General features: G+C 51.6%; 3 protein-coding genes across 9 annotated transcripts; 2 read left to right on the plus strand and 1 right to left on the minus strand.

Moving 5' to 3' along the window:
* Positions 1 to 362: 362 nt before the first annotated feature.
* On the plus strand, positions 363 to 3,536 carry TSPAN31 (tetraspanin 31). 5 transcript variants are annotated; one of them, XM_080811129.1, is made up of 6 exons: positions 363 to 861; positions 1,339 to 1,506; positions 1,765 to 1,845; positions 2,301 to 2,432; positions 2,778 to 2,891; positions 2,991 to 3,536. In XM_080811129.1, the coding sequence occupies exons 1-6, from the start codon at positions 799 to 801 to the stop codon at positions 3,063 to 3,065; spliced, it is 633 nt and encodes a 210-aa protein (XP_080667255.1). In that variant the 5' UTR covers positions 363 to 798; the 3' UTR covers positions 3,066 to 3,536. The 5 variants fall into 5 exon arrangements, with proteins under 5 accessions (XP_080667255.1, XP_080667257.1, XP_080667256.1 ...); XM_080811131.1 differs by having other exon boundaries at positions 666 to 861; positions 1,339 to 1,491; positions 1,801 to 1,845; XM_080811130.1 differs by having other exon boundaries at positions 666 to 861; positions 1,339 to 1,467.
* A 136-nt stretch (positions 3,537 to 3,672) lies between these two features.
* On the minus strand, positions 3,673 to 6,750 carry CDK4 (cyclin dependent kinase 4). 3 transcript variants are annotated; one of them, XM_080811127.1, is made up of 9 exons: positions 6,533 to 6,687; positions 5,982 to 6,082; positions 5,846 to 5,894; positions 5,560 to 5,695; positions 5,276 to 5,443; positions 4,969 to 5,078; positions 4,665 to 4,715; positions 4,393 to 4,528; positions 3,754 to 4,132 (listed from the first exon to the last, which is right to left on the minus strand). In XM_080811127.1, exons 2-9 carry the CDS (start codon positions 6,061 to 6,063, stop codon positions 4,040 to 4,042), a joined length of 825 nt encoding a protein of 274 aa, XP_080667253.1. In that variant the 5' UTR covers positions 6,064 to 6,082; positions 6,533 to 6,687; the 3' UTR covers positions 3,754 to 4,039. The 3 variants fall into 3 exon arrangements, with proteins under 3 accessions (XP_080667251.1, XP_080667252.1, XP_080667253.1); XM_080811125.1 differs by having other exon boundaries at positions 3,673 to 4,132; positions 5,846 to 6,082; positions 6,533 to 6,721; XM_080811126.1 differs by having other exon boundaries at positions 3,719 to 4,132; positions 5,846 to 6,100; positions 6,533 to 6,750.
* Positions 6,751 to 9,999: 3,249 nt separating this feature from the next.
* Positions 10,000 to 14,553, plus strand: MARCHF9 (membrane associated ring-CH-type finger 9). The gene is made up of 4 exons (XM_080812444.1): positions 10,000 to 10,380; positions 11,406 to 11,561; positions 12,250 to 12,442; positions 12,705 to 14,553. The coding sequence occupies exons 1-4, from the start codon at positions 10,024 to 10,026 to the stop codon at positions 13,037 to 13,039; spliced, it is 1,041 nt and encodes a 346-aa protein (XP_080668570.1). The 5' UTR covers positions 10,000 to 10,023; the 3' UTR covers positions 13,040 to 14,553.
* The last annotated feature ends 715 nt before the right edge of the window (positions 14,554 to 15,268 follow it).

The following is a 15,268-nucleotide window of genomic DNA, read 5'->3' on the forward strand; positions in this document are numbered from 1 at the left end:
TCTGAAGATACCGAGCACACTCAGGTCTGCGCTTGTGGCTTTGTCTCATACAGGAATGCCCTGGGTCAAGGCAGCTGTTTTTCACACTCAACTTCTAGCATATTCATACCAGTTAGGAGGGGTTATGAAAAACGATGTGTGTACTAGTGGACACACCTGCAAATGGGTGACGATTTGTTGGAGTTACTGTGCCCAACCCGGGGCCTCCGGGGCCGGGCTAAGAAGCTCGATGTTCTGCTCCTCTGGTGTTCCCGAGTGTGATGCAATAACAACAAACAATGGCGTCATCATGAGATCACTGCAGGACAAGGGGAAAGGGGCGGGGAAGGGCGCTCCCTCGAGGGTAGCAGCCCTTTCACCCTGCCCTCGAAGAGGCACCTTCTCCCTTTTCCACTAGGGATCTCCTGAGCCTCCTCCCTCGGATCAGCTCCCTCCCAGGGTCGACCACCGAAAGCTCCGCTTTCAATCCGGGGTTTTGAAGTTTACGCTCAGGTCTCTATGAGAATCTATGGAAGCCCTACCCCCAGTTTTAAGTTTCAGCCAATAAAGACTCTAAAGGAGGGGCCAGCAGGCGGGTCAGTGACGCAATGCAGACTGATTGGCATTCAGGCCACCGACGTCCTGGATTAGCCCCGAGTTTCGCCAATCCAGAGGCAGGGGTGGGACGGTGCAGGCGCAAAGGATTGGGTTTGGCTGGACTCAATTTAAAGAGACAGAAGCTGTCGGGGTCCAAGAAGACAGTCCCCAAGACCCTCTCCCCAAGTCCTTGGGATCACTTGGGTCCCCAAAGCTGGGGAGATGGTTTGCGGTGGCTTTGCCTGCTCCAAGAATGCGCTGTGCGCTCTCAACGTGGTCTACATGGTGAGGTTTTGGAGGTGGGGGAAGGTTCGGGGCGGAAAGAGGAATGGGGAGAATCTCTAGGGGACTTCCGGTGGGAAGAGGGGTGTACTGGGGGTTCCGGGAAGATTCCCGAGAACTTCCGGCGAAGAGGGAATTCCAGGGGACTTCCGTGGGAAGAGGGGAGACTTCCGGTGACCACAGGATTTGTCTGGGGGTGGGGGGAATGAACTGAGGGCTGAGGGAATAAAGGCCCATTCCGCCCTCCTCTGAATTTATTTCTCCAGTATAGAAGTGATGCATGAAGCTAAAGGTTCCTTTTTTATGCTCACAGACTGTTACTATCCCTGTTGCCCCACTCCCATCCCAGACATTCTGACCTCTGGTGGGCGCATACACCTCCTCTGCTTCACACACTCAGTTCTTTTTTGTCCAAGACTCCCTGTATGGCTTTTGGCTGTGCTAGAGTTCTTTGGAGAAGTAACCTACTGTTTCTTGTAGCTGGTAGGCTTGTTGCTCATTGGAGTGGCTGCTTGGGGTAAGGGTCTGGGTCTCGTATCCAGCATCCACATCATCGGAGGAGTCATTGCCGTGGGAGTCTTCCTTCTTCTCATCGCTGTGGCTGGACTGGTGGGTGCTGTCAACCACCACCAAGTACTGCTATTCTTTGTATCCTGACCTTAAGTGGGGTTCTTGGGAGGGCTGAACTGGCTAGGAATGTTTGAGAGGTAGACTTGGAGGATTTGGGGGACATGTCTCCTGGCCCTGCCCTTTACCATACTTCATGAAACTAGAGCTGATGGTTTTGTTTTCAACTAACATGGCTTTGTAAGTTCTATGAACAGATGACATCAGACGGTTATTATAGGTGCAACATAAAGGAATCTAGGACTTTTTTTTTTTTTTTTTCCCATAACTTCCTCTCAGTACATGATCATCCTTGGTTTGGTCTTCATCTTCCAGTTTGGAATCTCTTGCTCGTGTCTGGCTATTAACCGAAGCAAACAGGTAAGTGCATGCCCTCTCAAGTACGTTTTCCCCTCTATCCTCTTAATTGTCCCCCCCTTCCCTGTCCCCCCATCCAGTCTGGACCTCTTAGTAGGCCCACTGCTTCCAGACTCTTCAGTTGTTTTCTTCCTCTGGGAAGTCTAGGCAATTTCCCATGAGTATTTTCCAAAGAACCCAAGGTAGATTCTTATTTTCTGTATAATACACTTTTGTTTCTGAGGGATGTTGACTGACTTTGCTGGAATAGAGAGATTGAGGCACTTGAACTAAGAGCAAGACGTAAGAGCATTCTTCCATCCAAGTACTAACCAGGACCGACCCTGCTTAGCTTCCGAGATCAGACGAGATTGGGCACGTTCAGGGTGGTATGGCTTCAGGGTGGTATGGCCGTAGACCGTAAGAGCATTCTTAAGGTCAGCAGCATCCAATGACTTCCCTCTGCCTATATTCTCCAGACAGATGTTATCAATGCTTCTTGGTGGGTCATGAGCAACAAGACCCGGGATGAACTGGAAAGAAGTTTTGATTGTTGTGGCTTGTTCAACCTTACAACCCTGTATCAACAGGATTACGCTTTCTGCACTGCAGTGAGTTGGTGCAGAGATGGGGGTGTGTGTGTGTGTGCAGGAAAGCTGGTTAAGGACAATGCCCAAATGGGCAGATTTAAGAGTTTGAATGTGATTGTCTCTTTAGCAGCTCTCTTGCCCTGAGGCCATGTGCTGGTAGGGGGAGGGAGGTATGGATACAAAGGTTAGAGAATTTGTCAAGTGGGATTTCAGTCTATAGGATACTGATCACAAACTAGTAAACAATTTCTAGGACCCTTCACCACAGGTGTTGGGTACATGATCAGTACATGACCATCCTTGGTGATCCAGGGCAGCCTAAGCAACTCTGCATCCTCTAAACACACATACGTGTTTTATCCTCAGATCTGTAAGAGCCGGAGCTCCACGTGCCAGATGTGTGGAGAAAAGTTTCTTAAGCATTCAGATGAAGCCCTGAAAATCCTGGGAGGTGTTGGACTCTTCTTTAGCTTTACAGAGGTAACATTCTTCAAGTCTCTCATATATATCCTTTCTCTGTCTGGCTTCGTTCCAGAGATTCAGAATTGCTGATAATCTCTTTCCCTTTGCTTTTTACAGATTCTTGGTGTTTGGCTAGCAATGAGATTTCGGAATCAGAAGGATCCTCGAGCTAACCCCAGTGCCTTTCTATAAGACTCTAGATCCTTCTGACATCTCTCCTGCTCTCTATTCTCCCTAAGCTTTTCTTCCTCCCTTAGGGAAAACCTAGGGTCTGTAGCCCTTTTTGAGAAAAAGGAAAGACCCTTTTCCACATCCCCCAAAGATGACCAAACAGCCAGGCTGTATGCCTTGACATGTTTAGTGGGAACAAGATCGTAAAGAATAAAGAACTTCCTCCCTCTTTCCCTAAGAGAATATGGGAAGCTCCTGGAATGCATGAAATGGGATGGGGGTTGGAGTCATTCCTGGCTCTGTTTCCCCTCTTTTCCCTTCCACATGCCAGACCACCTCAACACATCTTGGCCTGGCTTCAAGAGTAAATCAGGGATGGAACCAGGGAAAAAACTACCAAGAATTCTTTCTTACAATACGCAGGACCTGGTTCAGGGAAGTTCAGTGAATATAAAAATAAAAGCCATTTAAACTCCATATTCAAAGAAACAACTTAAGTGCCTTTTCTTCTCTTGCCAGTTGAGGGGCTCTCCGCTTGCCTATTATAGGCCCTGTGACCTAGGGACAATCTCTTAAGATTCTATAGGGAAGTTCCATCTTTCAAATGGTTTTTCCAAATCCCCAAATGGCAAAACCCATCAGAGAAAGAAATATTTAAAAAAAAAAAAAAAAAAAAAAGACCGTATTTCTTTGTTTTGTTTTGTTTTTTCCTGTATAAAAAAGATCCCAATATCAAGATAGGAAAGGGGAGAACAAGGGACATACCCCTTGGTGTATGAAAATAAGGGGAGAGGAGAAGGATAAGCCTCAAAAGGCAGGGAAGGAGGGGAATGTCATTAAGGCAGCAAAATATTCTCAGTAAAAAGTGGGAGAAGTTGTTTCCATAGCCTCAGAGATGAAGGCCAAGATGGCCTTACTCAACTGGGGAGCTCTCCACTCAAGTGTCAGCTTGAACAGCTTCTCTTCTCTCAGTCTTGTCGCAGCCACTCCACTGCTCACTCTGGGTTACCTTCTGGCTTTTGTAGGTAAGAGTGCTGCAGGGCTCGGAAGGCAGAGATTCGCTTGTGTGGGTTAAAAGTCAGCATCTCCTGAGAAGGGGAGGCAAAGATCAAAGACCATGAAGACAAAAAAAAAAAAAAAAAAGACAGACAGACAGACTTGCTCACTCCCAACAACACCCAGGATAGGTTGTTTTTTATATCCCTCTTTGTGGATGGCCTATTCACAGCAACAGTAAAAATTAGCCCATGCACCAACCAAGTCTTAGTTACCGTGATGATCTGGGTCCCTTTTATACTGCTTCATTCCCACCCCAACCTCACCCTGTGCCCAGGCCTAGGCCCAGTACCAGCAGCAGCTGTGCTCCAGACTCCTCCATCTCAGGTACCACTGACTGCACCGGACGGGGCCCTCTGGGGGAAAAGGCTCCTCGGGGTAGAGACACATCTCGGGGCCAGTCATCCTCTGGAGGCAGCCCTATCAGGCTATAGGTAACAGGAGAGCTCTGGTCAAGAGGGTCCTTCTCCAGCCCACAACTCCAGAGGCAGAGCCAACTGCCACCCAGGGCTCAGCAGAAAAAAAGATTCAGAATGGAAAGTTTTCCCCATGCTGGTCACTTACTCAAAGATTTTGCCTAACTGGTCAGCTTCAGAGTTTCCACAGAAGAGAGGCCTAAAGTAACAAAAACACAGGTAGCAGTCATTTTCAAAGATACGGTAGTGGAGTCATTATGGCTAGTGGCTCAAAACCGAGGGTACAGACAGGAGAGGGATGTGAAGTTCCTAATCCAGGACATTTCAGAGTTTCTGGTTAGGAACAAAATGGTCAGTGATACTTAAATCAAAGAATAGGCAGGGAATGGATGTAGTTTATGATTATGAGATTTAGGAAACTCAAGAGAGTTCAGGATACTTGGGTCCCATACTTGCGACGAAACATCTCTGCGAAGATACAGCCAACGCTCCACATGTCCACGGGTGTTGCATATGTAGACTGCAGAAGAACTTCTGGAGCACGGTACCAGAGTGTAACAACCTTACAGGAATAGGAAAAGTACATGAGCCAAAAACAATGAATTCTGTTATGCTGAAAAGAAATTAAAAAAAAAAAAAAAAAGTACATGAGGACCCTTTGGGTTATGATGAACCGCAAGGGCTTGACTAAAATCACAAAGCCCATGACTTCTCAACTGCTATCGTCAACCACTCTCCTACCCCCATCTTTCTACTGACCACAGGTGTAAGTGCCATCTGGTAGCTGTAGATTCTGGCCAGGCCAAAGTCAGCCAGCTTCACTGTCCCACCACTGGTCACCAGAATGTTCTCTGGCTTCAGGTCTCGGTGAACAATGCAGTTGGCATGAAGGAAATCTAGGCCTCTTAGAAACTGGCGCATGAGATCCTGGTTTGGAAGGGGAAGGAACAGAGGAACTGGAATCTAGGCACCATACCTGAAATCACGATAGGTTCTACTACAAAGGTCTCAATGTACCTTCCGTGTCTACCCACCCTACTCACCTTGATGGTCTCCACTGGCAAGCCTGGGGGGGGTGCCTTGTCCAGATACGTCCTCAGGTCTTGGTCCACATGCTCAAATACCAGGGTCACTTTGGTCTCCCGGTCAGTTCGGGCGGTGGCACAGACATCCATCAGCCTGGCCAGAACAAATGGTCACTTACTTACTTGATCAATCCTTTTGGACCCCCTATTTTCTCAGGATTCCCACTTCTCTCCTGACCACCACTCCCCACCAAAAGTTGTCTCTTCCCCTTTACTACCCACTCCTAACCCTCCACCATCTCACCGGACAACGTTGGGATGCTCAAAAGCCTCCAGCCGCCTCAGTAAGGCCACTTCACGAACTGTGCTGATGGGAAGGCCCCCTCCAGCACCTCCTCCATTAGGGACTCTCACGCTCTTGAGGGCCACGAAGTGGCCACTGTGGGGATCACGGGCCTTGTATACCGTTCCATAGGCACCAACACCAATCTCAGCCACTGGCTCATATCGAGGAGTAGCCATTCTCAGAACAGAGAAGACCCTACAATCACAAAGACCCCTGCCACCGAAAATCCCTTCCAGAGTTCAGATGGTATGAACCTACAGCAATAAAGTGACTCCCACAAAAGACATCACAAAGACACCCCACCACCATCTCGTCCCTTCTCCAATCTTCCATGAGGCTAGCCCCTCAGAGAACACAATGACTCTAACCCCAACCCCTCCAGCCACGTAAAACCCTAAAATAAAAAATTCCTTTTCCTTTGGGACGGACCATCGCGCCCCGCACAGGGTTCCATCTCACACGACACACCCCCCGCATCGAAGACCCGACATCCAGGCCCCAAAATGACACCTCCATATGACTACAAAGGAACAAATTACACCCTGCTCCACTTCCCGCCCTCGAGCGACCCTTCCATAACTTGTCCGCGTAGGCAGCCGTGGAGAGCGAAAACGGTCTCCATTCCTGGGAAGGGGATATGCTTACCTCACTCCGTGCCGGGAGCTGCGGGGGCGGCCCGTTATCGGGGCCGCGGAGCCAGAGCCTGCAGCGCCATACACTCGAGCTCTGGACGGGGGAGCAAAACGCTACGGGCCCGACCATAGACACAGGCCGCAAGCTAGAGCGGCCCCCTTACCCCCACCCTCACCATGTGACCAGCTGCCAGAGAGGCGCGCGGAAACTGGCGGGGCGGGGCGAAAGCCGGACGTTCGGGGCACGTGACAAGCCACTCATGCGCAGAGGGGTACCCAGGAGAGGCTTTGACCGGGAAGGGGGCGGGGAGGGGAAGGGGGCGGAGGGTGGAGATGGCAACCACGTGATCTGTTGCTACCACACGTGACCCCTTGACTTAGCTCTGAAGAGCAGAGGTGTGGTTACGCGGCGGCGCACGTGACTGACTGCCAGACCCTGGCGGGGTTGGGGGGGGCGGGCGGCGGAGGAGACGAGAGAGGGTGGAGTCCAATGCGGTGCCATGGCAACCTGGGCCACCCAGATTCCCAACTCAGGGCTGCAGGCCGAGCCTGAGCGCTTCTCCAGTCTCATTACACGCTACACGTCTTTCATTCTCTATATGCTGGTCAGGGATCGGAAGAATGGGACGGGGAGCCAGAGGTGGTGCTGTCGCCTCTGTGCTTCACTGCCGTGGGAAAACATTCTCATTTGTGTCTTTGTTTCATTCATTCACTCATTCAACAAATTTTTACGAATGCTTGCTTCCTGTGTGCATGCGGGTTTTTTTTTTTTTTTTGGTGTCTCAGTCACTAGCCCTTTAAAGTAATGATGAGCTTGTCTGTAAGATGTAGCCAACAGTGTGTGTGGTCGTATAAGAGAGTAGATAATACCCATTTGAGGGCAAAACTAGGATTAAAGGATTGATGGAGGGTAGATTAATGCAGTAATCCAACAGGAAGAGTGTCAAGGTAATGCCCTCCCCTCTTCTAACTTCCACCCCTTCCTGGTAGTGTTAAAATAACGCTTTCTGGCAGAGAAGGTATCAGTGAGCAAGAGACAGGAATATTTAGCCTTTCAGGTTCTTTCCAACACTAAGATGCTATGATATATGTGTATCTGTACATGTGTATATATGTGTATTTTACACATTATATATAGATGGATAGATATGGGAGTCAGGTTGTGCAAGAAAGTTACTTCCACCACCAGCTCAGACCCTGGCATTGCATGAGAATCATTTGTGCTCTTCTACAAACCCTGTCTGGGGTCATTCTGCTTCTCTCTTTTCCCCCTTGCAAGCTTTCTTAGCCCTTGCTCTTGCCCAGAACACAGACTTTTCTAAATAGCCTCTGTTCACAGACACTTAGGTAGACAACAGAGAGGTTTCTCTGACTTTCTTTGTCTTACTGGTTACTGGTTCCAACTTCTTTTCTGATTTCCTAACCCTTTATGGGAATGAGAATAAGGAAGAAAGGGATCAGTATCTCATTTGCAAGAAGTTGTCTAAAATCTGAAACAATTTTATAGCTCTATTTGCCACTCTTTCCACCTTTTTAAAAAATATTTTATTTATTTGAGAGAGAGAGAGAGATATCAATGGGAGAGGGGCAGAGAGAGAAGCATAGTCCCTGGGAGCAGGGAGCCTGGCACAGGACTCTAACCCAGGACTCTGGGATCATGACCCCAACCAAAGGCAGACATTTAACTGACTGTGCTACCCAGATTCCGCTGGCCACTTCTTCCACCTTAACTTCTCCCTAACCATCTAGTGGAGGATATAACAGCTCAGGCTTGAGATGACTATAAACCACACTCCAGGGCAAAATGGAATACAGGTCAGTACAGATTCCCCTTCTTTGCATTCTGATAGTTGTAGCTCTGGGCCTTTGCAGGCAAGCGCAGCTGGGACACTGGAAAGAAAAACCTCAAGGTCTAAACTGGCTAAGGGGCTTCTGACCTGAGGTAAATGTTTTATTGGCTCTTTTACTGGGACTGGTTGGTTTATAAACCTTGTGGCAGGCAAAGTGAGTTTCTCAAACTTCTTTCCTACACCAGCAAGGTCCACTTCAGCTGTACCTTTCACACCTTACTGTCTTTAGAATAAAAGTCATCCTCTATGTTGCCTTGGGTTCTAGCCCCTTTTGTGATTCATTCATCCATCCACCCAAAACATTTGGATACTTCATTAAAGCATTACTCTCCTTAATCACTTTTATTGAGGAGACTTAGTTTGGCAGTCTGTCCCTGGTTCCATACCCTCCCTTCTCCTGTTAATTACTCTTTTACTAATTAATTTTTTTCCAGTGCGTTTGACCCAAAGGGCTCCTCTGGAATCCCTTTTCCCTCAGCCCTGGAGAGAAAGGATATTAGTGTAAGGCAGAAATAATATGATGAGGGGGAAGAACTGGTTCTCAGCGTCAAGACCTCCATAAAAGCAAAACCAAAGAGCTGCTTGCTTGTAGGTGTGTGTGTGGTATTCACTTCAGTGTAGGGTGGTGGGGCAGGAGAGTACCAGGAAAGACACTCTCATCCCTTAAGCACTCTTGTTTCCCTTGCTCACTCACCTCCCTCACACATAATTACACTCTTCTGTTTTCATACAATCCAATTTCATCCCTTACACATTCATCTATTTCCCGCCGTCGGTCTTCTGTGTAAAAGTGTTTATTGCTTGAGTCCATCTCTTGCTCACCTTCCTCACACCTCAGACACTTGCATAGCTCTTTCTTTGCACACTCCCATCTTGCACAAGCTTCTCCCTCCCTGATGCACCTGTCTTTGACCACTCACCTTCCATCCTCAGCCGCTCCCCACCCCTCCCCCGACCTCCATTAACACACCTATTCTTTACCCGTGTGCACAACCCCCCTCCTTGGCCACTCCCCTCCCTCCACCCTCCCCCGGGCTCGCACACTCGCCCCCGCCTCTAGGGACACCTGCTCGTGCGGGGCAGGGCGGGGATGCGCAGCCGCGGCCACTTCTCCTCTCCCGCTCCCCGCCCCGCCCCTCCCTCCATCCCTCACCGGCTCCCCGGCTCCCGCCCCGCCCGCCCGCCCGCCGCTCCGGGGGGGTCTCCGCCGCCGCCGCCGCCGGAAGGAGCCGCCATTTGCCACCGCCGAGCGCACGGGCCGAGCCGAGTCGGAGCCGGGAACCGGAGCGGGACTGGAGCCAGCAGGACCGCGATGGGGGGCGGCCCCGCCGCAGGAGGACTGGGGCGCGTAACCCCGGGGGCCCGGCCCGCTCCAGACCCGGACCCGTGGGGCGCGGCACCTTGAGCCCCCCTCCCCGCCCCCTGCCCCGACCATGGCTGCCCGCCCCGCCGCCCCCGGGCCACCAGCCCTCTCGGCCCCGCAAGCCCCGGAACCCCGGCTGTGGCAGCCGTGAACGGCGCTCTAAGGCCCCGAAGACCCCAGCCGGGCTCGGCTCTCCAGCGCGCGCCCCCTTCCCGGCCTTGTCCTCTCCCTTCCCCCCGCCGTCCGAGAGCCCCCCTTGCACGCCGCCTCCCGCCCCCCGGCGCCCGGACGATGCTCAAGTCTCGGCTCCGCATGTTCCTGAACGAGCTGAAGCTGCTGGTGCTGACGGGCGGGGGGCGGCCCCGGGCCGAGCCGCAGCCCCGGGGGGGCGGGGGAGGCGGCTGCGGCTGGGCGCCCTTCGCCGGCTGCTCGACCCGGGACGGCGACGGCGACGAAGAGGAGTACTACGGGTCGGAGCCGCGGGCCCGGGGCCTGGCCGGCGACAAGGAGCCGCGGGCCGGACCCCCGCCGCCGCCCGCGCCGCCGCCACCGCCCCCGGGAGCGCTGGACGCCCTGTCGCTCAGCAGCAGCCTGGACAGCGGGCTCCGAACCCCCCAGTGCCGAATCTGCTTCCAGGGCCCGGAGCAGGTCAGGCCTGGGTACCCGGCCGGGCGGGGAGGGGTGGGGGCGCGCACCTGGGGCGCCTAGGCCGACCAGGAGCAGGGGGCGGGGCCTGAGGAGGCTGGGCGGGACCCAGGACCCAGAGTGGGTACCGGGTGCTTCTGGGGTTGGGGGGTGTTGGCTGGAGAGTCGAGGAGCGCACGTTTGGGGTAGAGGGGGTCGGGTTCCCAGGGAAAGGGTGGGGCTTTCTCCTGGAGAGCTCAAAATCCCTCTCACCCACCAACGGGGAGAGCCTTTTTGCCCAACTTCTCTCACCCCGGGGTCCCTGTAGGCTGAGGGGCCTATTCACTCTGAGGTGGGCAGAGTGCTTCTGTTCCCCCTTTGAAGGGAGGGGCCGTGCTGACGCCCTTGCCTTACTCAGTATTTCTCTCCATGGGGCACTTTTCTTCACTTCCCATTCCGTAACTTTCCATCTCATTCCAAAGAGTACTCTTTGTTTAAATGTTATGGACAAAGTTGTCCCGGGATAGTGCTGGGAGTGTACCTACCTCATGAGAAATATTCCTTGATTAAAGGGGGAAACCCTCCGTTCCCACACCCGGAACCCCCCTCCCCCCTTTTTGATACTTGGAAACTGAGGACAATAACCCATCCCAGACTGCACCACATGTGTGAAATACTTTACAGCGATGGGAAGGAGGAAGGCATGGCTCAGAAGCTCTGACCCTCCCGTCCATTCAGATCCTAAGGAGTAGCTTTCCATTTGGGAAGCCTTAAAGAGCACCCTCCCCAAATTTGAGGAGAGGAGGAGACCCAGTCACTCCCCCACCCATTTCTTTTTATCCTTCGTCTGTTTGGTCAGGGAAGTTTACCTTGAACTCTGAGTTGTTTCTTTTTTGCTGTGGTCTTAGCCTCTTGCCCTGTTTTGGGTGAAAGGCTTGAGTTTTTTTTAAACGTTGGAGAATGATTGACCTGGAGAGGTTTCCCTCTCTTGGAGTGGACGGGAGTGGGGTGTTGACAGCTGACGAGGACCCTCCTCACTCTTCCTCCAGGGGGAGCTCCTGAGCCCCTGCCGCTGCGACGGCTCAGTGCGCTGCACACACCAGCCCTGCCTCATCCGCTGGATCAGTGAGAGGGGCTCCTGGAGCTGTGAGCTCTGCTACTTCAAGTACCAGGTCCTGGCGATCAGCACCAAGAACCCGCTGCAGGTGAGGTGCAGGGAGAGAACTTTCAGATGGGGGCAAGGGCCTTTCAGTAGTCAGAATCAGGGACCCTCCAGGGAGCCTGTTTATCAGTTTCATTCCTCAGTTACCCCTACCCACCCTTACCACAATCTCCTGTCTGCCTGAAAATCCTCCCTTCCTTCATTTATTCACATTTATTGGGCGCCACCTGTATTCCAGGCACTGTTCTAGGCACTGAGACAGAAAAAAAAAAAAAAGCAGCAGCAGAAGATGGTGATGATGATAGCAAACCTGTAATGTTTTCTATGTGTTACACTCTTGGTGTATAGTATTATCTTCATAATAATCCTGTTAGTTATGTGCCATTATATCTCCATTTTAAAGATGAGGACATCGATGCTCAAAGAGATTTAAAAGCTTGCCCAAAGTTACTCAGCCAGTAAGTGATAGAGTTAGGATTTGGAATTCAGACCTAGATGGTCTGGGTTCAGAGCACTTGCCTGATCCTGCCTTTATAAAATAAGATGGGAAATGGTCTCAAACAAAGGGAAAAGTGCTCCGTACTAGGTCTGATCAGGTCAGAGGAGACAGATTGCTAATCCTGCCTGAAGGGGTGTCAGGAAGACTCTGCAGCATCTTCCTCTTTAGGGCCACTCATCACCTGGCCCTCCTTCTCTTTCTGTGACTTTTTGGAGCCCTTTCTCCCACACAGTGGCAGGCCATCTCCCTGACGGTCATCGAGAAGGTCCAGATTGCAGCCATAGTTCTGGGCTCTCTCTTCCTCGTTGCCAGCATCTCCTGGCTCATCTGGTCCTCACTCAGCCCTTCAGCCAAGTGGCAACGGCAGGATCTGCTCTTTCAGATCTGCTACGGCATGTATGGCTTCATGGATGTCGTCTGCATAGGTGAGGGCACCTCTCTCCCCCTTACCTGCTCAGTGTTTTCCTTCAACTCACATACTTGACTTTCCCTGCCCATTCCTTCAGCTCCACAGCCACATTTTCTACCATTGGGAGCCTTGAAGGCTATCTTGGTGCCCCTCCCTTCCCTGCTTTTTCAGGCCTTTTACACACCCCATCTCCTCACTCTGGAGAAATACTTCCTTCAGTACCTCTGGCCTAGGTGTGGGCAGCAGGTGACCCTGGATTTCTTATCCCTTTTGCTCAGGCCTCATCGTCCACGAAGGCTCCTCTGTCTACCGCATCTTCAAGCGCTGGCAGGCAGTGAACCAGCAGTGGAAGGTCCTGAATTACGACAAGACCAAGGACATAGGAGGAGATGCAGGGGGAGGGACGGCAGGGAAGCCGGGCCCCAGGACCTCACGGACGGGCCCCCCCTCTGGGGCCACCAGCCGCCCCCCGGCTGCCCAGCGCATGCGGACGCTCTTGCCTCAGCGCTGTGGTTACACAATCCTGCACCTCCTTGGACAGCTACGGCCACCAGATGCCCGTTCCAGTTCCCATTCTGGCCGAGAGGTTGTCATGAGAGTCACCACGGTCTGAAACTGAACTCCAGGAGCAGGGATCTTGAGTCGATGCATTGGCCAGAGATGAGCTGTCATGGCTGCTGGAGGTACCTCCTGGACAAGGTGTTTGGGGCACACTGCCCCCACCACTGAGGATCTCTGGGGGCAACCTCAAGCTGGAGACATTGTCTGGCCTCTGCTACCCACTGGGTAGAGACACCTGGATGACATTCCAGCCCCCACCGACAGCTCCTCACACTCATCCTGGGGCAGCCAGTGGGCAGGTGGGGAGAGCATCTTTTCTTCCCTAGAGAACCGTCCTTACCTCAGCTCCTAGGGCCTCCAGCCCCCCAGCTCCACCATGGTGACTTGGTGAAGGGGGACCAATGCCAGAAGAAAGGGGTTGTAGACCCCCTATTCCCCACCCTATGGCCACAGGGCAGCTGGCAATAAGACTAGTATACATTGACCTCCCGTTCCCTGCATGAGGGCGGGGGGGGGGGAACCTCGCCCTGCTCCACCCCCCCATTGCATGGGGGGAGGGCATAAAGAATCATTTATATGCACGTGGAGACTCCTTTCTCATCTGGGGCTTTTCTGGAGGGTTGGGAGGTGTGGGGAGGTTTCTCTGCAGAGGTTGCAAATCCTAAGGCAGCAGTGGGTTCTGAGTTGGAGGTGTAACTCCCACTTGCTGGCGAATAATTCACAGTGGCTGCTAGGTGGCAGTGCTCAGAGGTGTCTAAGGGGTGGACCTGCCACCTGCAAGTTGTATGATTTAGGGAAAAAAAAAAATCTCTCCGCCGTGGTTTTCCTGTCTACCTCATAGGGTTGGAATGAGGATAAATGAGGGACAGGTTGAAAGCCATTGCAAAGAAAATTAGTGATGGCGTAAAAAAATGTCTAGACTAGTTGGTGGTCTATTTGTTTCAAATCGTACCTGGTTAACAAATTCCAGAATGTATTTTTCATCTGGAGTTTCACAGAGCCTTGGAAATTTGTGTTGAGTGTCATAATACAAATGGAAATATGGGGGGAAATAGAAACTGCAAATATGAAGGATGGCGGTTATTTGCAAAAAAAAAAAAATAAGAGCTCCCGCAACACCCTAAACACTGGGAGCTGAGGAAGGATGGAGATATCCTTCCTGCTCTGGGGATCTTGTGGGTTCTATCAGTCCCTCCAAGATAATGTGTTCCACCCAGGGAAGTGGTGTGAAATGAATCTGGACTTATTTGGAGTGAGACAGAATGTCCCAATGTTATGAATCTCCAACCTTGGCTTAAGCTTCTTCTATGGCAGTTCAGGGTCACAGGTCTAACCATGTGCCCCAGCTATTGGTATTTGCTGGAAGGTGTTGTGCCTGGAGGCAGCAGTGTAGAGGGCTGTTGTTATAGAGAAAGGGTTTGGGAAGGACTGGTTAAAATGTGGGTCAGCCTGAGGCCTGCTTCCTTTCTCCTGAGGCCTTGGGGCTGTGTATTATATGAATTATGGTGTCTTTTAAGTGAACTATTCATCAGCAATTAAAATAATTACTTCATACATTGTTAAGTCAGATCCAGACGCCTTTCCTATTATTGGTCCTTTTCTCAGGAAGGTTCTGTTCTGCCTCCTCCCTGGGGATGTTTTGGGGGAAATGCTTCTCTACTAAAGGTCACACATCCTTGCCTTGGAAATGGTCTTCCCCATCCTTCTCTAAAAGGGTCTTGGCTGCTGTCCATGGTGCTGGCACCCAGACTTACCTGGGAATGTTCTCATTGAAACTAGACTCAGGTTTGAGTCACCTGGAAGTATTGAGGTGTATTACTTCTAACCTCTGAGGAGATCAGAAAGAGGGGACAGAGGCCAAGTGCCCCATTTTTTTTCCAGTGGGATATTAATTTCTGTAGAGAGACAATCCTCCATATTCTCCACCTGGGAAAACAGAAGTGCCAGACTTTCCTGATTTGCTGGTCACAAAATAGCTGGTGGAGGTCAGAAAGGAGAGGGCAAATCAGAGTGACTACTAGTACCTATCCTGGCAAATATGACAGGTAGGTATGCCCCAGGTGGGGTTTCTTGTGCCAGGCCCCGACTGTCCCTCATGATGGCCCTCCATGGAAGCTTAGATGTACTGAAGAACACACAAACACAAATACACCCTCTCCAATTCCACTCTGTGTCCTAAAACTGGGCCAAGTGAGATAGGATGTTTCCCTCCCTTCCAGTACCATTGGAGGTCTTGCTTGGTATGGGGGTTGGGACCAGCAATCAGTATGGTCCCTTCTCC

Source organism: Martes martes, assembly GCF_963455335.1.
Source record: "Martes martes genome assembly, chromosome: 8".
Taxonomy (NCBI): Eukaryota; Metazoa; Chordata; class Mammalia; order Carnivora; family Mustelidae; genus Martes; species Martes martes.